This window comes from Enoplosus armatus, chromosome 12, assembly GCF_043641665.1.
Source record: "Enoplosus armatus isolate fEnoArm2 chromosome 12, fEnoArm2.hap1, whole genome shotgun sequence".
Taxonomy (NCBI): Eukaryota; Metazoa; Chordata; class Actinopteri; order Centrarchiformes; family Enoplosidae; genus Enoplosus; species Enoplosus armatus.
The window spans coordinates 19200388-19224570 of NC_092191.1; the positions used below are offsets into that span (position 1 = coordinate 19200388).

Sequence of the window (24183 nt, forward strand, 5' to 3'; positions counted from 1 at the left end):
TTCCAGCATTTTACTACGTCTCAACCAGATCAAAACCATTTCAATTTGTTTTCTTAGTCACAAACGAGGCCCCACTTCATTATCAACTGCTATTTTGTCAAAGGCGCCACTGCCTTTCGTGGTCAGAACCCAAAAACAACCAGCAGCAGCAGGTAGACTTTACTCCCACAGGCAGCACCTGGGGGGCGGCGACGTGTTCAGTAGAAACTAGCACCATTACATATCAGGCTTGGGTGGGCCATGCACTGTTTACCTTCTGTACCTAGTGATTGGTTTTAAATTTAGAAAATCTCAAGCATTAGTTTTTCATTTCTGGATGTGTTTGGCTGTTTTTTTTCCTTTTTTGTTTTTATTGTCTTCTGTGTGTTTCTAATTAATAAACTACTGAATGGAACCCTGTGTCTTTTTTAATGCAACATTTCCCTCCCGCACAGTCAACACTTGCACTTCAATGTTGGAAAAATACATTTATTCACAGAACTGACACCACAGAACTCCAAACTCAGAAACAACGCACTTCAGACTTCAACTTCTTTTCTTTTTTTTTTGGCAGAGTGGGAGCCTTTACAGTGAATGTGTTGGGGATGCTGTGGTTTGCAGGTTGTAGGAGGGCGTCTGTAAAGCAGGCACAGTTTATATGTGCAGGTTATATGTTCCGAGTCACCTTTTCACAGGAAGTCACAGATGTTTTCTAGCTCCTTTGAGAGGAAGAAATGAGCAACTCAGGGCTTAGTTCTGATAACTTTCCACATGAAATTGAAAATCACATCATGCTCCCAATGGTTTAAAACAAACCTATTTACTCTCATGTAAGATGTTACAGGTGACGTGTTAAAGAGTCAGTTCACTGAAATTACAAAAAGCTCTATTTTCACTTTACACTTACTTTTGTCCGGACTTTGAGATTTCCTCAATACACTGTAGTAGGAACAGCATTTAAAGTTTACATAAAAAAGGGTGTTTCTTTGGAGACATGGTGTTCCCTGTAATTGTGGATGTCCCAAATTACACAACATTTGGAAATGAGATTTTGTTTGAGTGCAATTGAGGTGCAGGCTGAAATAAAGCTATCTGCACAGCTAGATTCAACCAGTGAGGGAGGAAAATACAGCTTTTGTCATTTGGTTGAACTGACCCTTTAATCCCACCCCCCTAAGAGTCCTGCCAAAATGTCAACTGCTACCCCGGTGACTCATTTTCAATTACCAGTGTCCATGGCAACGACCTAAGAAGCACAGTCTGACCTGAGCTGCAGCAACACAACCGTCCGATCATCACATGCTGGGGGGGGGTGAAGGGGAGAATTGTACGTTTAACAGCAAAAGTCCAGACTGAAATGTTTCTCATCGCCCAGTAAAAAGAGCTGCATCAGAGCCACCCGACGCATTCAAAATGCTTTGTCACTGCAAAAAGCCACTTAAGGACCAAAGCGTCCATATTCTCCATCCACCCCGTCTGGCAGAGACGGTCTCATGGCAACAGGCTGGTCCTGCAGGAGGCGCTGTGTGGGCTGATGAAGCTTTAAAAACACATCGTTTTAAGAGCATTTTGGAAAATGGAGATAAAGCTACGGACAGCCGACGTGACCACTGCCAAGGCAAGTGAACGAAAGAAATGACACAGCCCTCACTTACTGCAGGGTCTGAAACACACCTGTGTGTCATCGTCCTATCCGTGGTGTTCGTTTTCCCTCTATGCTTCCTGGTTGTGGCTATCGTACCGCATTCTGATTCACAACACATTTTATTGTTTTAGCATTAATACATTCCACACACTGAACATTACTCCTCATTCAATATAAACCCCTAACATTGGCAAAGGGGGGCTTTTCAAATCTGCAAAATGAACATTATAAAACAATTATTTATTATTATTATTATAAAACTTTCTAATTACACATGCCCTGCATTTCGTTCCTTTAAAATACAGTAGGTTTACAATAAGTGTTAGTTATGTGAGTATAGAAGCACGTCCACCCTACAGTCGCACAGCACGAGTTCTTGGGAAACGTGTGTGTGTGTGTGTGTGTGTGTGTGTGTGTGTGTGTGTGTGCGTCTCTGTGTGTGTGTTGTGTGTGTGTGTCTGTGTGTGTGTGTGTGTCTCTGTGTGTGTGTGTGTGTGTCTGTGTGTGTGACTGCAAACATGCTCCAGTCTGTGTCTTATCCGTCTTCTTCTTACGAAAGCGTCGAAAGTTTAAAAACAACGTGTAGTGGCGGTGGTGGGGATCCTTGCATGAATGTCAGCGGCGGTGTGATGAATCACTCCAGAAGGGGTGAGAGGGGTGTGGGTGTGGGGAGGAGTAGGTAGTAAGGGTGGCACTGATCCTAAGTCTGTTTCACCAGCACTTTCTGCTCAGAGTCTTGACAGTTCCTCTCCTCCCCTCTCCTCCCTCGCCCCTCCGGCAGAGGTGTGCGGTTGGTCCGGCTGTCCTGCCTCCGGACTGCGAGGCCTCCTCAGGCTTCCTCCTGCTCGGGGAAGTTGAGGATCTTGCGGTGGGCTTGCCTCAGGTACTGCTGCTGTTTGAAGTACACCTTAAACGCCCCCTTGATGGCCACAAAGGCGATGCCTCCCTGTAGGGAAAAAAAAAAAACACAGGCGTCTTGAAAGAAAGCTTCAAGACATCAAAGCTTCATGGCTAAAGAAAAATCTTCTTTCATTTCCACGCTGACTGTCACACGTATGACAGCACCTAACATCCCATAAACACACACAAGCAGAGAGGAGATCTTCCTCGTTGCTTCCCGACTAGCTATGAGTGAGGAATACCCTACAACATTTACAGTGCTTCATGGTATTCGTGGGTTATGTGGGGTCAGTTTCAGTGTGAATGATGGAGTGGAAAATCCCTTCAAATCTCCAACCTGCTCCCCTGATGTGTGGGAGCTAAAACCTGAACAGGAATCTAGCTCAAATACACTTGTTTGTTGTTAGATGAGAAGACTGATCCCACCTTCATGTCTGCTGGTTAGCTTAGCTTAGCATAAAGACTGGAAACAGCGAGCCTGGCCGTGTCCGAAGGTAACAAAAGAGTAGTAGTCCTGAATTTAAATAAAATTACAGAAATGATTAAATAGGAGAAGAAAACAAAAAAAGAAATTACATCAAAGTATGACCCCGAAGTAACCAAATTATTAAATACTGTTAATGCAAAAACTTCAATACTCAATAATATCAATTTTAGTGATTCTTGGAATGAGTTTTGACTACAGAGCAGATGAATTCTGTCTGAACGTGTTTAGATAACTAACCGAGGTCTTCCTCCCTCCTTCCTGCAAAGGTGAAATCATCAACGCAGAGCTGTCTGTCTGTCTGTCTGTCTGTCTGTCTGTCTGTCTGTCTGTCTGTCTGTCTGTCTGTCTGTCTGTCACACAGAGCTCAGTAGATGAGGACAGAGTGTTCAGTGGTATCGGTTACCTCTCTGTCCCCACCACTAGGTGATGGAGGAGGTGGAGTTTCTGTTATGTATGAATGGTTCATATTTCACATGGTTAACACTAGCTGAACTAAAACAAGGAGAGCATGTGCCTCAATTAGATTTAGGAATTATAGTCAATCATCCACATAAACAGCAGCTGATTCAGCTCCATTCTTTGAAGCACTCTGTTCGCCAGCAGAATTTTTATTTTAGATGTATGAGCAGCTTCTGGTTGTACCCACCAGGATGGTCCTCTGCAGGTTGGAGTTGACGCTGCTGAACATGAGCTTCCCCACGATGGTGGCGATGGTGGGGAAGACCAGGGCGCCGCATAGGATCCGCGTGGCCGACACGTGGTCTGCTAGGGGGCTGGCCTCGGCCGGTATACGCGGAACTGGGCAGCCAATCCCTGCAGGGACGCAAAGAAAGCGGCAGGGAGCCAGTTCAAACATACATGATTGTATTTGTAGCTGAGAGTACAGCAGATCTAATAAGCAAAGATACCGTGCAGTAACACACTACTATAGAGCACAGTTACAGCTCCTGCTCTTATTCACATCATTTCACAATGAGAGCAATGTCTGAATAAGGTCCGAGCTCTCTATTGGCCGCAGTAAAAGAAGAAGAAAGACACATGAACACATCTCTGAGTGCTGGGGTTTGTTTTGTGTCCCGACCTGGGAAGATGCTGTTGAGGATCTGCAGTTTGTTAGAGTACTTCCTCCACAGACGCAGGACGTAGTCCTCCCAGCGGATCATCTTGCCGAGGATCAGCATGACAGGGATGGTGGGCAGGCCAATGAGTAGGAACAGAGGGTCGGCCCGCTCCATAACATCCAGGCCCTCCTTATGGCCCACCACCTGGAGAGCAGACGGGACGGTCAGAATGGAAAACTACAGCAGGGGAGTGAAACTGGTTGACTTTTACTTACGAGAATCAAAGAAAGGAGCAACGAAGGAGCACAAAAAGGCTGCTGTACCTAACCACATGCACATTATAGTTTATATTATACACTGGGATTTAATTCACAGTCAGAGTCACAACCTTAACTAGACGAACAGACCTATTCTAAACCAGCACCTCTCAGGAGGGATCACTGGTCGTACCTGCATGACAGTGACAGCTCCGTAGGTGACGGCAGTCCAGTAGATGGAGCCCACCATGATGCCAGCCGCAGCGAAAGGGCCGGCCTTGGAGATGAGCCGGTCGGCCAGGTCCAGCACGTAAACCACGGGGCCTGATGGAGGAAAGCAGAGTGTGTGAGACCAAGTGGTTCAAGTGCGACTCTTATTTTGAAGTTCGTCTGACCACCGTTGGGTGTATACATTCATAACCTTTGGGCCTGCAGGTTGTGCAGGTTGTAGTCAAGTAATCGCAGTTGATGCCAAATCAGACTGTTATTATTACAAGGACAAGCTAAATCAGACTTTATGAGAAATATTATGATAATATTTGATGGACTATTTTTAATTGCTTTTTTAAAATTGAATCCCAGTGAACGACAAAGATTTATGTAAAGCCACACATTAACATCCTGTCACTGGCAGACAATCAAAGCCATCTGTGTTACGGTGTATCTGAACGTGAGAGTGAATCCTCTAGAAGTCAGCAGATCCTGCTTGTGAGACGACACCGAAGCCGAGCGTAAGGTATCGTGGGGGACGACGCGAGCCGATGAACAGTGTGTGAGTGTACAGCAGGGGTCATGAGACTCCTGCTGGTAAAACCACCACTGGAACTAGAAAAGCCTCCAAACTCAACACACATTCCTCTCATTCATCTACAAAAACAGAGCCAAAACCATCATTGCCTTTTCTGCCTCAAGGCTGAACTAATTGCATAAACAGTAAACGAACAGAAGACACGAGGAAGCTCGCACTAAATAAACATCATGTGTCAGGCAGTCTTCTACTGCAACAAGAAAAATGACAACGATGCAGTCACGTGAAAGTTAAAGAAAAGAAACTCAGAGGCAGGCCAGGTATGGCGCATACCTTGCAGGGTTATTGACAGACAGGGAGGAGGCTTCTCAGGCAGGTTCCTCCAAGATTAAAAATAACTGGGCTGATTCACGACAAGCATGTAATGAGGATTAATCTGAAGTCCAAGCTTGCCTTCAGAGCCCCTACATCCCTGTCTGACATCAGGAGCAGGACCTTAAAAACAAACAAACAAAAAAAAACTTGAGAAAAGTCTCTGCTGCGTCCTCCTCTCCGGCATTCCATGCCGACTCGAGGGAAATCATGCAATATTTACAGGAAGGCAACCTGATTTCCTCACTCAGACAGACCCATCCACATCCTATTAATAACCAGCCCAGGAGTCAGTGGGAGGAGAGCAGGGTGGGGATGCTACCATAGTGCGCGAGCAAGAAAAACAGCACTGTGGGCTTGTGTGTGTGTGTGTTGCAGTGCAGCTCTGTAAACTCAAACTGCAAGATGAGATCCACAACACAGAGCACTTCCTTAAACACCTTCTTACTATAATCCACATGGCACATATACAGTGTACGATGACGGTGGCAGATTTACTACCTATATTCTTGGCCGTTTTTGGACAGTGAGTCCTTGATTTCAGACAGTGACAGACAAAAGCAGACTTCTCGTGTCTACCCCACAACAGTCGATTATGTCGGATGAAATGATGACTGTCATTGATCGATTTTATCAGCTGTAACATCAGTTCCATAAGTTGGTTAGAAACGCTGCCTCCAGCCGTTTGTTCCAGCATTGCCGTGAGGGGCTAGTTAGTGCTATTAGCTATTACACTGTAGGTATGATAGGGAACATTTCATTGTATTATAACCCTGTTTGGCTGCTTAGCTTTGCAAGTAATTGTTTGCATTTTCAAACCTTCATACACATTTGATGTATCACTACACAGAGATGTAAAACAACCTCACATATTTATGTGGCTCAAAGGTCATTTCAAAAGGCTCTCTTACAAACATGCGTGTCTCTTGGGAAGCGTGACATCTACAATCTTTTTAGATCTATTTTTAAAATAGTGATTTTGACACGCGTCTTGTCTAGTTGGGAAATAAATCAGTGAAGTGGGATTAAAACAGTGCTGAGTAATTGGTCATTGTGAAAGCAGGACGTGGTTCAAGAACACTCTCCCCTGTGGCCGTGTCAGCAGCAGATTGACAAATATATTATCCTGTTCATTTACATGGCTACAAGGCTACAAGGTTGATGTGCAGCCAGTAAAAAAAACAGGCCGACCTTGTAGCGCAGAAAAGCTCCATCACTTAAAGTTAAGGACGGATGTGTTGTAGTTGGTTACAGGCTGCTGGCAAGGGGATTACTGGCAGAGCTGCCGAGCCACCTCCAAGTCCAGTTAAGACGTGGACAGATTTAATGCAAACACCTGAGCAGATGCATTTTCATGAGCCTGCGGAGGAAACCAGAGTGCTGAGACCAAACTGTGACATCTCTAACTCCAACATTTACATTAGCCTACACACCGTGTGCAGAAAGAGCAGCAGCTTTCAAAACTTATTCTGGGGCTGGGTGGTTATTTTGGGGTTATGGGTTTTTTTACAGTTGGTACATAAGACAGACTTTATTAAGCTGTTTGTGCAGCCAGGCCACCGTGAGGCTGTTACCCATAAGTACTTGCCACAAGTTGTATACAATTCAGCCACTGTTAGCTGTGCATGTATTTCTGCAGCCGAGTACATCCACTCAGCCCATGCTAAAGGTCTTTCTCTTTAGACAGGCCACTTGTTGAGGAAGGAACCCATAGCAAGCATGAAGCATTTGGCACTTTTAAAGCTACTTATAAAGCGATGGAAATATCACAGTTTTATTTCCAAAGTAGTTCTAAACGCAGAAGCTCTCTCTCGTCTACTGCCGGCCTTTTGATGCTTTCCAGAGATCCTTTTTACTGCACCTGTGTTTGCCGACCGGATTGATCTCGCTTCGCTCGAGCGCATTAATATGGCATATTTTTGATGACAGGGTTGGAATCTCTTCCGTTTTTCTTCGTGCCTAAGCATTACGCCATCGCGGCCGGAGGGAACTGGGTCGCCCTTAATGGCCGCTGGCAGGATGGAGAGCTGAGCAATTCATTTCAGCCACTGGCAGCACATTCCATAATTAAGATAATTAAAAAGAGGGGAGGGGGGAGAGAGGGGAAAAGTGCAACTGCAATTCCTCAGTAGTGGGCACGCATGCTAGCACACTGTTCCAGCTGGCTTGTTTACTCTCTCTAGGCAGAGTGTCAGTAAAGAAGGAGCAGCAAGGACACGCCGTCCTCAGAATTATATCGCCAGCCAAATTAGCATGAGAGGCTGGCTTTGGCTATGCAGCAGGTGCTAGTGGGAACAGGGCCAGAACAGCATATAGCTACCCCGCTCTTTGTGGGCTGCAGTGTTGGTAGCTTCCGTATGTCCGGTGCCATAAGTCAGTGAAAACAATCAAAACCTGGGTTAATAGAAAAGGTGATCTGTGGCTCCAAATCAACCCCCCATCTGATCCGGCGGCAGGCGGGGGTCCCCACCCTGGGAGCCAAACATGAGTAATGCCTGCCAAGCCTCTAGAAATGAGTTGGCCTCTGCAGCAACCCTGAGAAAATAACTTATGTGGCAACAGCGCTCCCCGTCTCTACCTGTCCACAGCCTTGCCTCTGTCACCCAAATTGAAAGCTGTCATCCCAGTGTTGTCACCAAGCTGCGAAATTGCTATTATTCTGAGGGCTAATTAAAGCTGCTGCGAATACCACAGCCTGTGAAGCCAAGTCACTAAAACTGTATTCAAAAAGGAAGAATACATATATGTGCTTTAAAGTTTTAAACCAAACATGATACACATGGAGCAACTGGCTGTACAACAAGCGAATCATACATTTAAAAAAAAAGGTAGCAAGGTGTCTATATAACCATAATAAAGAATAAAAAATGGGAAAAGAACACTGCAGCAATGATGCAGCAAAACAGACGACGCTGTACACCTCCTGCTCACTTTGAAGTGCACTAATGCCCAGCGTACCCTGCAGCAAGAGACTGGAACTCCTCAGACAGTACAAACAAAATCTCAGCTAAGAGGTGGAGAGATTTATTAGTAATAGTTGCTATTCATCAAGCATGAAACAAGATATAGTAAAGCCCTTTAAGAGCCCAGCTGCCTGTGTAACTACTGAATGCAGATGTGGGATGATATGTTTGAGATGTTTGGTTCAAACTTAAAGCATTGTTGGTTTAGGTTTCTAAACGCTGTAGTATACTGGACGATGTACGCATGTCAAAGTAATGCTAAATTTCAAATCAGACCCTAACAAAATAGTCATGGGGTGGTGAAACCCACCTATCTGGTAGTCAAAGTAACAAACCCAAATACTTTGCAAATGCAGTTTGGCCCAAGACTGACATCATACAGTGTCAGAGATGCAAATTTATCAAATCAGCATGCAACTTTTGCATGTGGTACTCTGCTGGGAAGGATCAAGGACTGAGGTACATCCTGTTCTTTATAATATAGAAACGTCATCATCACAGACCTGACTTCTAATGATATGTGAAAGTGACGTTTAAGTCCCGGGGGAAACACTGGAGGACGGCTGTGATTTCATGGATTTGTCAGCAGAGTGGCAGCAATGCTACCACTCTCCGATCTCCTTTCTGCTCCGTCAGCCTTTGATGAGCTGCTCCGTCAGCTCCTCCCGTGACCCAATTTCACTCCCACCCCTCTCTCCCAGACACATCCAGCATCTCTGCACGATTCCCTCGCCACCTCTGTCTGACACTAGCTAATGGGATTAGGAAAAACACACTTTTCCCCGATGATGAGGTGCCTCTCCGCTAAACTCAACAGGGTCTGTGCATTGAACCAACCATTGCTCTACTTCCTGTCCAGATACATTGAGCTGTTAGGGGAACATTTTTCCTTTTTTTGTGTTCAGAACATTACACACAGAAATCAACAAACTAAAGCTCATTAATTCAACTTCAATCAGTACTCCCTTCTATCTATTAACCAAAGTTGGAAAAGGTTAGCTTTTTGCATCTGGGGCCACATTCACAAAACATCCTGAGGCTAAACCTCTTAAAAATAAGGGGCTGAGAGAAGTTAGAGGCAAGGACTACCAAGTTACTTAGACCAACTCAGAATCAGTCAGGTGCTGTAGGTAATGCGCCTCGTCACATCAGTGTTTTGGAAAAATCTGATAATGAACTTTTAGAAGCATTTTTTGATGGTGAGCAAGTTCATAAGAATCCAGCCAGCTCACCAACAAAACCAAACAATCCAGTAAGAGATGTTTTGACTTGTGACACTGGATACATGCAGTCTGCAGCACTGATGAACTCAGGCGTCTGCCTGAAATGCACTCTTTAGACCACTTAGCCCACCTACTTTGTTTGACAGTTAACTTAGTGAACATTAAATAATCACCATGTGCAATGAATAAATAAATAAAGCTGATTTCAAAGCTGTCACTGTATCTGCTAAAACAAAACCAAGCAATAGAATTAAGCCATCAGAATGAAGATTTGTTTGGTTGACTGGAGAAAATATCACAGTAGATCTATGTATCTCTATCTCTACACAATGATTCTGTTCCTCGCCCTCCTGTGTTTTGATGAATATTTGATTTCACATTCACTGACACAAACCGGTTCAAGCACTGTAGTTAGTAGGCTCATACATGAAACATGGCAGCCATAGCAACAGGGTCAACTCTGCCCCCTTCTCTTATCTCAGGGGTCCCTTAGTAAAAGTTGCTCTCAGCCGCATGGACTTATAGCACGATTTAACACAACTCATAGTGGGAAGATAAGATACTTGGTGAATATATCCTCCCTCCACAGCTCTACTACCCTCCCACTTTTAGCCTCACTAAACTAAACTTTATTTACAGAGGATATCCTGACTCCCAGGGGAACCGTCTGAACCTTACTAGACACTTCTCTCACATACAAAACTGAGTTTTCTCTCCAATAGACAGCTGGTTAGATGTGCAGCCTCCTCCCACACATCCTCACAGTCTGTCATCTCAACTGAAGGGAAACCAGAGATGGTTAAATCAAAAGGTAACACAAGTTCCCTTTCAAAATAAACCACTGGCCCATCCATTGCGACGTTCTATTGCTGTACATACATGCATAACCAGTGTATCCCTAACTGAGAGATTTGTTCTAATATAGCCTCAAGTACAGTTACTATGTAGCTTGGCAACCAGTCAGGCATGGCTTCACCTCAATTCCACTGAATCAATACACATTTTTGTGCTTCCCTCTTTGCTATACATTGATGAATTTGTAAGTAATAGAGTTATTCTTTACCTGCCACAAACACTGGGCATGCAAAGTAATGGACACCCAAAGTTGTTTATACTACAAACCCACTTACACTAAATAATGTAGACTTTATTTCTGTGACGTAAAGTTGAGAGTTGAAAAAAAAAAAATGTCTTCAACTGATGAAACTCAATTGACAGAGAACCATCAGGACATATACACGTTTTCCTACATTATCGGGCCAATATAAAATACAAGTACAAATAATCATCAATATTTCTAATAAACTTTACGATGCATACCTTTTCACTGCAGACATTTTGACATGTCACAGTTGGAAAGGCACAAGTGTAACCTGAAGGCTCTGTTCTATTCAAATGTGACAGTGAGCCAGTAGGCACAATACTAGGAACCTGAAACTGGTGCAGCTAAATGGAATCCAGCCATCACTAATCTTATTATTTACACCTGTGATTTGCCTACTGTGACGTGGCAAAATGTCTGCCATGAAAAAAGCCTGTTGTGAACCACTTCCATGGAACACTTGGTAAAACTTTGAGCATGATGTAGGTTAAATACCCGAAAACTGTTTTTATGTCATTGAAGTGGCCAAGATTTGAATCTCTTCTGGTAGGCATCTGAAGCAGACAACAGCAGCAGTATATTTCATATATAATCAATTCCAACAGCATCAGTGCACCTGCAGAGGTATAGTCTGACAGATTTAGCAGCCTCCTTCATATTCAACAAAACCCAATTTTAATTTCTATTTCCTGTTAGGCTCCAACTGAACTGTTCAGAAGATCCGATCATTTTTCATGCGAACTAAAGATCTCCACTCAAACCAAATGTTCTTAGTTTTGTCTCTGTCAGAAATGCATTGATTTGGCACGATTATTTGTGATTTTACAGACGACCTTGTTGGAACCTTGTCAACTGCCCCATATTAGTCAGATACATTTGTTTTGTAATGCAAAGATTATTTTTTTCATTAATTTGTGAGCCAATAAATGTCCATTGGAATTCTCTACTGGATATGTTTTTTCTGCATGTAAGGGCTGATAGAGCACTAATTGACAGTTCTAGTGGGACCTGTGAGCGAATTAACACGACCTCAAATACATAAAAAGGAAAAGGGCCTGACAGACACATTCACAAATATATAGGACTCAGCCAGCCAAGTGCCAATAATCAGCGCTCAGATGGAGATACATACATACACAGGGTTATTTACTGAGGTGGAGGAGGAAACCTTCTGCTTATAGCACCACAGTGAGTGACAGCACAGCCTTGGTCACTATAAATATACATGAACCTGTTAACCAGCCGTGCCAGGCCTCCTGCAGACTAACATTGTCTTAGGGCCAGCTACTGTCTCAAATTGCAACTTCTCTCTGAGGTTGAAATAGCAGTGGCCCAGTGGCTGATGGGTAACCCAGTGACAACTCTGCACTATTAACCTTAAATGTGTCCAGGTTTTGACATTTGGCTGTATTGGAAGGATTTATGGGATTAAACTATTATTTTTGCTGTACATTGAATAGTTTTCTGCCACTGCAACAAACAGCACGAGGACAAGTCAGTCGCTGCCTTAGAGAAGTATGAGGGGATCTGAGACAGAAACTAAACGGTGAGGAGGTTCTGGCTAAATAAGCATGGCCGTGCATGGTGTATGTTCACTAGATGAGTCATAGCTGGTGTTTGGGAACAACTGAAGCCCTCGTCACTCTGACGTGTCAGGATAATTGAGGCAGCGGCTTCTCTAAACTGCTGCTGGTCAATCAGCCAGGAGCTGGGCTATATAACAAGCGAACACCCTTCTGTTCCTCGTCAGGCTGAAAGGAAATATTTACCCAGATCACCACAGAACCTATGCTGGCTCTTGAGTAAATAAACATCCACTCAGGCAAGACAAGCTGAATAGCTCTCAGAGCTTTGGGTACAGTCACAGGCAGCAGCGATTAAGAGGTCCCTCAAAGAGGAGCTTCAGCAGTCTATTTACATGGAAATTTGCTCTATAAAGCTGCTTCAACGTTGTGGAAAATGAGAGTTGTCGCGAAATCAAATCAAATTCAGAATTACGAGTTGGAAACTTTTTGGCAGTTTCTCAATCTATCTTAATGCTTTATAACAAACCAGATGACAGGCCATCTTTTTCACAGGATAAACAAGCACCACACTTGAAAAGGAGTGCTCCACCAATCTAGCATTGCGTTCCTATAACTGTCACAATGAACAGTTTAAACAAAAAAGATCAAAATTGATGCAGCAGAACCAGAGATATAGTCTTGTCAAGTAGCCCTTCTCAAAACCTGGCGTCTACATTATCCACAACACAACTCAACCGCCAACAGTTCAGGTCGGCATATAGTTCCCCTTTCCCCTCAACCTAGCATCACAATCCATTACAAATTCCTGCATCATTTTCACAGATTTTTGAATATACCTGATCCTAATTGTGCAAGTTGCTTCTTTCGTGACTATGATAGAGCCAGGAACATTGGAAAATATAACTGAAGGAATACTTGTCCCCATAACCATTTTTAAATTGTTTTAAGTTTTCTTTCAACCATGCTTACTGATCAGCAATGAAGCATCTTGGCCCTAAAAGAATAAAAAAACTAAGCTAGTGCTTCTTCATGGTTGTCTTGTCATTTTTAAGCCTCCAGCTCATCTCCACAGCCCTAGTTTTATCCTTTGTGAGAAGCAACCCACCCAGCTTGGGAAAGACGATGAGGTATTCTGCGTTGCATTGTGGGCAGGCCACGCGTGCCGTGCTGTTGCCCCGCTGCTTCTCATCCACCCAGCGCTGCAGGCAGGCCTGGTGGACCCACTTGGTGGAGCCGCGGCAGCGACACGGACGCACCCACTCTGCCGTGCGGTCATCCTCGTCCGTGGCGAAGCACACCCAGCAACTCCTGAAAACGAACACACACCCACAGGTGGGATGAAGACAATGAAACACATACACACCCTGATAACTGAAAAAGGTTGTAGATTTCTAAATTTTTGGTAGTTACATTACATTGCAGTTTTACACTTCTTATGAATTGTCATCGGCTTTAACACTACGGTTCTGTAGTTATTTGTTCACACTTAGGGGAAATGTGATTTCAGAAGAGACACAACCAGATTAGATAGATCAAAGTGGTGGGATAAATTCCTTTGGCTGGACAAAAAGAAAACCCAAGCAGAGCTCCTGCCCATTGGCACAACACACTGGCAATGGCAAACTGGGAGCGAGCTAGAAAAAAAGAAACTGCCTCCAACACATGTGACCATAGATTCAGTGTTCGAATTAAGGGGGAGCCAGGGGGGCTTAGCTCCCCCCAAAGGGACTGAGCTCCCTGAGAAGCGAAAAAAATCAGCTATAACCCGAATTAGTTATGAAACCAGAAAGAGGTGGTGAGCTTTTTATTTTTTTCCCTTGTAATATTTGGTATTCGAGGCGAAGATAATTTAATAAAGTCAGTCTCTCTCTCTCTCTCTCCTCCTGAAGCTGTCCATGGTTCTGATAGGTTTCTATGACAGGAGGTCTGATCCATCTGTCCATGGAATTCTAATAAAATGCTGTACTTCAGCTATATTGGCCTGTCAGCTTTGTGTTGTTTTTATGTAGGTTATGCTTTTTTAACAATGAGGCACGAGTGTTTGAACATCTGTTTGTGTGTGTGTGGTAGACTGGAGGAGAGAGTGAAAGAGAGCAAGCAAGACTAATGTAATCTTTCATGTCCCCTTTGAGTGAAAAGCGGGCAGTCAGCAACACAAAGTCACTTCAAACGTGAGTCGAAGGTTTCGGCTTAGACCAGGCTTATTTGGAGTTCTTACTGAGAAAAGTGTTGGCAAGGCCATTTTTCAGCATTTAGGGAACAATGACAGAGGCAGTGATCAAAGGCTCTCGAATAACTCCACACTAAATTGCCTAGATGGAACACACACACACTCTGGGCAAGTGCCTCTGCATGAAATCAGCCAAGATCAATACATAAACCCTATAGGCAAACAAGCTGTTATGCTGACTGCTTGTCAAGCATATCTGACAGCCCAGCAGGAACTATTCAATGTGTGCACACACATGCACACGCACACACACACACACACACACACACACACACACACACACACACACACACACACACACACACACACACACACACACACACACACACACACACACACAGGCCTTTCATCCTGCCATCCTGATTCAAGGCACGAATTTCCAGGGGATTACATTTCAGATCACATCACAATGACAGATACCATGTCTTATCAAAATCAATACTTTCCGTTACACCGTTCCTCTTACTTATTACTGAATACGGCCACTTGCTTTGCCTCTAGTTGGAGCTACATTGTTTTGACACTGCCTTCAGGATTAAACCACATTGCTACTCAAACTTATATTCCCTCGCACAGGGCATCCTTGATAAAGCACAGTGAGGATGTGCAGTGAAAGCAGAAGGGGGCTTGGTTGCAGACAAACTGAGGCGACGCAGTCTCCCTTGTGTGTGACATCCAGACTTGTTCTGGCGTCAAGCCAAACCATATTTTAACACCCCCCCCCTCCTGCCCACAAGTACAACAAATCCTCCTTCCTCTCCTCCCACACACAGTGAAGGTCCATCTGAGTAAACTGTTCTTCCACTTAAAAAAAAGGTATGAGGCAGGAAGAGCCCACCTCCTCAAACTTAAGCCTCCTCACTAACAGGAAAGGAGCCATTAGTATGTTTGGCTGGTCTGCTGTACTATCTTCTAATTAATTCGACTCCTTTTGTGAACAATACATGCTCCATGTCTGTCCAACATCTGGGAGGTAATTTGATATCCAAGTTCTCTGACCTTACCGCAGTTCATCTCCGACTGTGACATTATATTGCTTTTCCATAATTAATCAGCAGCATGCGACTGGCTGGAAGGTTCACCACTGCTGTGTCTCACTGCATGAGGCTAAGTTCAAGAATCTAGACCAGTGACATTCTTATTTTAGCTGCTACGTACCAATGAAAATAGTCGTCGGTTTGACCTGAATAATTGATTTAAGAAAATGAGAAACACCAGGCCATCACTACCACAGCCAGGCTCCCAAACTAGGAGTGGGGAGTTCTATTGGTTCCAATAAAAACTAGGAACAAATGCATTTTTACACCAGTGTGATAACTGTTGAAATGAAGAAAAATAACCAACTAAAATCCGAAATGTCAAGATTTTCCTTGGGACTAGCTTGTTGCTAGGAGATCCACTGGTACAGGTGCTGACTGCTGCCTCCGACCCATTTACAGCCTGACTATCCTTGTGTGACATTTACGTTCTCATTTTCATAATTACACTGAACCTTGAACAGTTGGCATTTCACTGGATGAACGAAACAATGATTAGTCCACACACACACACACACACACACACACACACACACACACACACACACACACACACACACACACACACACACACACACACACACACACACACACACACACCTGGCATAAATTCAATGAGGAGAGACAAACTGTAACAGAGATGTTTATTTTTTTCTCTCAGGCTGTGATTATGTACGTTTTGGGTATCATCCGCATTGGGACATTTGTGTTAATAAATCTGGGGAAAAAAGCCTGGCAGACTAATATTCACAAAACCCAGCGAACAGCATGCATACATCATCACCTCCACCAATACACATCGCAGATGAAGATTTATTCTACTGCATTAACACAAATTTAAAGGTCTTAGTCTATCCATTCCATATCAATCATGCAAGGGGTTGGTTTAAAACTGGGTCCAATGCAGGTTGAGAGGTGCCAGACAGAGCAATATCTCTTCTCTGACAGGGTTTAAACAACTAGGTGCCTGTGTCGGACCTGATGAGACATATCTGGAGTTTACTGTTCCTCCTTTTTACTCTCATTAGGAAGTAGGAAATGTTTCTTACCACATCAGGAATATTAGAGCTGTAGTCCATACCACAGTTCGACATTTCTAATTGCTAAACGTATTCCCAGACTGCAGAGGGTCCCATAACTGGTGGGTTTACTGACAATCACTATGCAAAAAATGCACTCAATATCAGTTCCCACAATGAACTACTGTCTGTGACCATAAATGTTCTGCCAGTTTTTCCACATTGTCCACAGTGCCTTGGTGCATCAATCATCTGTTTGACTGTTTGATTTTGGTTTACTTTGAAATTGGTAGGGACTATAGGGAAGACATGAACATGTCACCAATAGGTTTCTGAGGAGATGGTTTAAATCCAGAAGTTTTACTGCTCTTGTTGGCAGTTTACTATGATAGAGACATCATTCTGTAAATAAAGGAAAACATGCCCCCAAACTGCCGCTTATGAAACAAAGTGGTGGTTGGTGGGTTTTCTAGTCCCTTCAAAACAAACTTTTTTTGGTGGTCACCTCTAGCAGCACTTCCACATTGGCTTCAATTCACTTATTCAGTAGTTGACTCAGCAAATCCCCATAGTGCAGCATGTATATTTCAACCCTCCTGCTCCCACAGTTAAATAATAGATGTCAAATCTGTGGCCTTCTGTCATCGTCACACTGAGGTCCAGGTGTGCTCTGTTACTGGGGCGTAGAGGGGGCTCATCTGTGAAAGACTGTGGATGGCCAACTTGGATTATTTGCTCGGGTTGCTGCCTGCCTGCAATGGCTGATCGTCCAATACTCCCCTGGTGCTGAATAAAACATGACCATGCAGGAGAGGAGCCTTAGGGTCGAGGCGCTCAGGTGACATGGCCAGTTTAAGGGCCACGATGGGCACATGTGGTGAATCTGATGGAAACATCAACCGCCCACCACCTCTTTGCTCCTGACAGGTATGTGAGCCTGCACCATACTCAAAGCTGTTATTATCATAAATCATGTCCTTTTTTGCATTGCAAAGCTGGAAAAGGCTGGTAAGAAAAAAATATGCATCTTGCTGCCGTTTTCGATGTCCTACACTGGGGGGTTAATATCCCAAAAACCAGCACAGAGACTGAAACTGAGGCAGCTATAAAACATGAGCATGAGAAGTTAAGTAGAACAGTGGACAGATGTCTCCACAGGAGCAAGACAGTGGAGAACAAAACCCAGCGCTTCCTTTGAGTCACTAGCTCTTATTCCTGTAACCCAGCCCCGCAGCATGACAGGACCTAATACAACGGCACCGAAATGCTATCCCCTGTTCGAAAACTTAATCTCCAGCTCGCTCAACCCTGTTTAGCAGAACACTCGGGCAGATAAGCCCGCGCCGCACATGTACAAAATGGTCTCCTAGATACAGAGAATTCCTGTGCAATTCAACATGAAAACTGGCTCAAACCTATACATGAAAAACAATAGATGGTCAAAAAAGAACCAGTGTTTACAATGGTTTAACTCAGACTTGATGACTTATCAGGTGTAGCAAATACTTGTTTGCTGGTGATTCTACAATGTGTTCACAACACATATTTACAAATGAAACCCAAACCCACAGACACATAATGCTGACAGATGCTACCACACTTTGCCGTTACTCTGGAAGGTTTCCATGAGAATGTCCTTTAAGCACATGAGATCTGATGATGGCGACTTGACTGAAGTATGCTGAAACAAGGTGACCTGCCGTCTCAACCACTTATTTACATTTAAACAGGCAAATTCAAGTGGGGCTTTTCTGTTTCCACAATGAGCTTTAATCCACCTAATGCTAACCGACTGCTTTGAAACTTCAAGGGCAGGCAAACAGCAGTGTGTATTATCCTATTTATTTCACCAGTTATTATAAGACCTTCAAGCTGCCAGGATCAAAAGAATGTGCAGCAATGAAGGACTGTAGATCCTTCCAGTCGAGCAAGGCCAACATCATCATGTGTTCCACTTCAGCTGAGGATGTAATTTTGACAATCTAAGAAAGGGCAGACCTGTATCATCAAGTCACACAAACACCGAAAAGGGGGGGTCTGACGGTGGGCTCTGAGGGGGATACAGGATGACAGTGTGATTGACACTGTGTACAAAGATGAGGGTGACAGCTACTTTCTCATCGTCTCACAAGTCAGGCACCCGTTCTTTAAGATGCACATAAGCCTCTCCACAAAGGCTCCTTTCACTCAGCAGCGGCCACGTGACTGTGGGAAAGCTGGAGGTTCCTCAGCACAAAAGGCAGGGCACAGGAGCACCGGATTCTGGCCCACAGAGATCTTAAAGGAAGGTTAAGGTCTAGGGGGGCTGCTCCATGTCTGACTGCGTCTACTCGATCACAAACTAGTCTCGTCCGTGTCAGTTTAACAACAACCCGGGTTGTTTGCCACCCTGGAACAGTAGAGTATCCAACTACCCAGTCTAAGATTAGTATCTTTCATGTGTCAGCTTCTGATTAAATTAGTCTTTGGCAGATAAATTGGTGTGTGTCAGCTGCCACACTGACTCTGAAAAGATGCGATAGTTATCTAGTCTTGGGTATTTTTCACATGAGGTGGACAAAATAACAGGGTGTCCTAACAATATCGTGCAATCGAATACAGCAACATTAACTCCAGATTCTACAATTACCAGATTTAAATCAACACTTTGTTGACAGTGTTACCAAAAACATTTCAGTCTTGCAGTTATTGCATGCCTATTGCATTATAGAATATAATAGTTTGTGACATTTCAAAAACAACAGCAACTCACCAGTAAACATTATTCAGGGAGGTGTGTTTATGTTGTTTATCAGTCACAAGTTAAGTTTGTCCACTGAGTCAACTAACAGCACATAACACATTTGTGTACTTGACCTTTGTATTATATTACGATGTGCACAGGAGTCCAGGAAAAGGCATTTGGAAGCCAGCCACTCATGGACCAAGTTAAGAAGACTATGACTAGTGGTGGCTACAATCAATTAATCTAAAACTTCCTTTTTATGGAATTTTCACATTTGAGTCACATGGTTCACTTGCCATAATGTTTGTCTTAAATATCCGGTCCTTTTATTGCACTGTCTGTAAATGTTCGCAGTATAAAAAGTTATAGAGTGAAACAACATCAAGAAAAGTTTGAGATGCAACCCTGATTCTGGGGCCAATAATGTAAACAGGATGGCCTTTGGTTAATAGCTTGTGGTTTTAATAACTCAAGCCTGCTAGCAACACCACCTAGCTTAAGACATGTAATTTAATCTCACCCAGCTACAACAAACCATAAATTGAGAGTACTGCATCACTTAACTGTAATTCAAGCTCTTGAAGTCCATAAACAGACAGCATTTAAAAAGTGAAATTAACAAAACAAAATTAACAGACTGATGACTGATGAATTTGTAAAAATCAGGACTAGACTTAACTAATATTTGATATAACAGTGTTGATTCTACTTCATCTGCACTGTAAAAAAAATCCCTAACAATACAATTTGATAAATTATATCAATATAGCGATGAGTCAATTATCAATAGCTCTTATGCATACACACAAACACACACACACACACATTTATATACCCATTCGTATAGAGAGCAACAGGGTCAGCTATCTAGACAACAAAAGCATACGAGATGAGAGTAAAACGAGGTGGTTGTGTGAGAGCCAATAAAAAGGTCAGGCTGAATTGAAATGTGTCCCCCACATCTATTTGTGAAACACTGCATTGCAGGGGCAGCTGGCTGCTTGTGGCAGGCCCAGATAAGAGCCTGCGGAGCCTTATGTTTGTCAGCGATAGAGGCTGGGTGCACAACAGTCTAGAAGCAAGGGGACATGACATACATCTTCCAGCTATCGGCTCTTCAAACACTGTCAGGGTTATTGCCTCTACCACACACCCGCAGCAGCACACGGCTAAAAGCACATTTCACAAAGCTCACATGCCCTTCCTTTCTTTTCTGCTACTGTACCATGTGCTTGGGAAATTATTTCCAAAGTTCAATATTGACAGAAAGTACTGCGTCAAATGCCTACAAATTCCTTTTAGTACGCAATGCACAAGCTATCAAATGCCAGTGACTATTTTGAGGGAAACGGCACACCAACATGCTTGGACCTAATGTTGCAGCATCTTCTCACACAGAAGATGTAAAATTCTGGTCACACATGTAGCATGATAACTCTTGGAGAGCAGCCAGTGTGGCTTATCCTGACCCAAACATATCCAGGAACCTTTCTTTTATTACATACAGAATAAAGTGGGCAGACATGAGCCTACTCAGTTGTGAAATATGTTCAAGATTTATCTATGATTAGAGTTAAAAACAAGACTGCCTGCTCACTTAGACCTTATCACATCTAACCCGATTATTCTGCAGTGCTTGTGGGGACATTTGCAACTTCACCAGCCAATTCAATCATAATTATTATTTTACTGAATTCATCACATGGACTTCAATTACCCATCCCCCAAAAATTCTAGCAGTTTCACTAAACAACAACACAAACCAGCTTTTTGTGTTGTTGTCTAATGTGTTTTGAATTTTGGTGGTGAGGTAACCCTTTTGTTTACATTTGAACACGGACTGAGCTTTTAAATTAGTCCAAAAACACTGTTTTCACAAACATGACCAATGTTCTTCAGCTTGACCTTGGCAGATAACTTTCTGTTCCCACTGTATCCCTCAATTAGCCTTGGTTGCTTAGACCCAACAATTAGCTAAACTATCCACTTTTCACTAGAGATGTGCTCTATGAATTCAGCCTTAAAATTGCATGTCAACCAAAGCTACATTCAGCCACAACAAACTGAGCTATCTGTTGATATGAGCTGAACACAAACACAATGCACTAAAGATATCCAGCTGATCGGTGTGACACTGATATACTACACTATGACATCACATACTTATGCTCCTGAGGTGAGCTAACATTCGTCTCCTCTACTTTGAGTAACATTACTACATTGTAAATATTTGCAAAAGATCTTATAGTTGGTTTGATATTTTATTGGATAGTCTTAAATTACACTTTGTCACTGTGAAATGCCTGTGCATCACCATTTCTTTGTGGAACTGGAAATGTTCACTGTAGGAACTGATGCTCTAGCCAGCACAACTCAGGAAGCCAAACACAGGCAGAATAATAATGTGGTGAATGTGAATGTGCCTAGAGAGGTTAGCTGCTGGCTATCACAAATAATAAAAAGGGGCAGATTTTCAGACATTAATTTGAGGCTGCAGTGGATTTCATGTCTTGTGTGACCGCCAAAGTGACGAGCTACAGCTTTGAGCAAGGTTCAGAGCCTCATACTGCTCCAAGGGACCAGCAGTGTGCCTTGACTTCCCTGATGAAATGTACTGAGGGTAGGATTGTATGTGTGTGTTGTCAGACATTTCAATGTCAGGAGAGGACATGTTTGAACTTCTTATGTCAGCTGTAAAACTTGCCACTGCAACACTTTCTTCAAAAGGAATTTACCAACTTGTGTGTACAGGCGTTGGACAGCTATGACAGTTTGGTAGCGTGACGCAAAGCTAAACATGTACATTTAAAGCTGGAGTGAGGTACTTTTACATATAACTGAACGTCTGTAACACTCAAGCCGTTGCCAAATTACTTCACATAATGCTGATTAAGCCTGTCACCGCCAGGTAAATCTCTCTATATATATTCCGCAGTATACAGAGTTTTTAAATCTGGTGTCTGTGGCGACATTCCTGCGCTGGTGCACCAGTAGTGATGCATTTTACGTCAACCAGCAATGATGGGTTTGCGAGAGCTGAATGGGGGAGCAACCGTAGCAACGGAGTGGGCTACCACCATGGCTACAGCAGAGCCATGTAGAGAGAGTGTCGCATCAAGGAAGTTCAAAATGCTTGATCATCACGTGATTCAGGTAGACTTCAGTTAGTTCCAGGAAGTTCTTGGCGGGCAATTAGAATGTGTACATATAAAGACATCAATGGTAAATACAGAACTGTTTTTTTTGGTAATTAGTTAGAGAACGGAAATGACCAACTCTCTCTCTACATGGCTCTGGGCTACGGAAGAACCTGTAGGAATAGCGCCAGAAGGGGGTGACAAATGTTCTGCACTAAAGCTTTAAGTCTCAAAACCACACGAAAAAAGGGTTTGTCATTAAGCATAAATTTACCCCAATGGCAGCTTTGCTTTGTTGCTGTCTGGATGGAGTTTCTCGTCTTAAATTTCTTCCAACTATGATTGTTGCTCTTGCACACTTCCTTCTTGGTAAAATCAGGTTTGTGATGTAGAGGTTTCCAACACATGTTTTGCCCCCAAAAATGTTCACAGTTTGCATTCTGTTGCTTTGCTTTTTCCTGATTTAGTGTAAAAGATTTCCATCGTACTAGCGAGTGACCAATGTCACCTGCTCATACTTCCTCTCCCACAGAACTTCTCTTAAGATGTCTGTACATCCACTCAGCCTTTGTTCTCTGTGTATGCTCAATATGATTCTCTCTCTTTTACAAATCTGTGGACACACACTTTTTCCATGCACATAATTCAGACATCTTATCAAGTTACTTAAGAGTTACTTAATATTTGGATATTATATGCACAAGTGTGTGTTTGGATAGTACATATCCAGGGGAATGAAAGTAAACTTGCCATGGAAATGAAATTCAGTGTCTTATGTAACAGAAGATAAGCAGACAGTTCTCTCATTCAGTGCCATAATGATTGTTAACTATGAACGTGACAATTTCAGAAATCTTACTGGATACAGCCTTCTCCTCGTCTAAGGGTCAATAGTTAACAGGGAAAAGTGGCAGTTGACACTATGACCTTTAGTTAGTTTAAGGTAAACGTTAGTGAAATACATATGCTTACGTTACGGTGAATGTGTTCAAGGTAATATGCATGTATTAAGATCTCTTAATGCAGTATTAATCTTCTGTCAGTAGTAGCGAAGTGTCTCAAAACTGCAAAAATACACCTACTAGCTTACGTTAATGACATTCAAGACAGAGTTTAAAACCAGTTGTTGGTATAAAACGATAACTACATATTAGTCACCGAGTCTCTGAATATTTTGACAAAAACAAAGTTAACTTCTCCCCGTTTATGTCAACCGTAGTGATTTTACGTGAAGCTACGTAGCTGCCATTAGCATGTTAGCCTTAAACTTGAACTCACCTGTCCAAATTCTGCTGCATGACCACTGCACTCTGTTCCGCCATTGTCGTGGAGACGCCAACAAATACTCAAATGTTTTCTTGTTGGTAGAGCAAGTTAACTGCGTAACAGATAAAACATTAAAATGGCACGCCTGTTAATTTGCTGCAGTTCGCTGTTGAGGTTTGCGTTAAATCACTTGCTAGCTAGCTGAGGAACTAACTAGCTAGCTACACAGGCCTTTGTGTTGATACGGCGCGTCAGCTGCAAACGAGCCAATTCTTTAGCATAAAACTATTCCTTCGCGGTCATTGCAGTCTAAGTAGCACTCATCTGCGACCGATGCACTATTTCAACTAAAAGTCCTCTTTACATCGGCTACGGCCTCGTTTGTCACTAATATTATCGCACTGGCGTGACGGCTTGAATCCATTGACTGGCCGTCTCTGAGGTAACGCAAAATAGCACGTCTGTGCGTGGCTACGTCATCAAAACAAGAGCAGCGCTGATAAGGA

At 43.2% G+C, this 24183-nt stretch overlaps 1 protein-coding gene across 1 annotated transcript; it reads right to left on the reverse strand.

Moving 5' to 3' along the window:
• Positions 1-447: 447 nt before the first annotated feature.
• marchf5 (membrane-associated ring finger (C3HC4) 5) lies at positions 448-24078 on the reverse strand. The gene is made up of 6 exons (XM_070915603.1): positions 23690-24078; positions 13369-13571; positions 4523-4653; positions 4093-4276; positions 3658-3824; positions 448-2570 (listed from the first exon to the last, which is right to left on the reverse strand). Exons 1-6 carry the CDS (start codon positions 23731-23733, stop codon positions 2454-2456), a joined length of 846 nt encoding a protein of 281 aa, XP_070771704.1. The 5' UTR covers positions 23734-24078; the 3' UTR covers positions 448-2453.
• Positions 24079-24183: the final 105 nt, after the last annotated feature.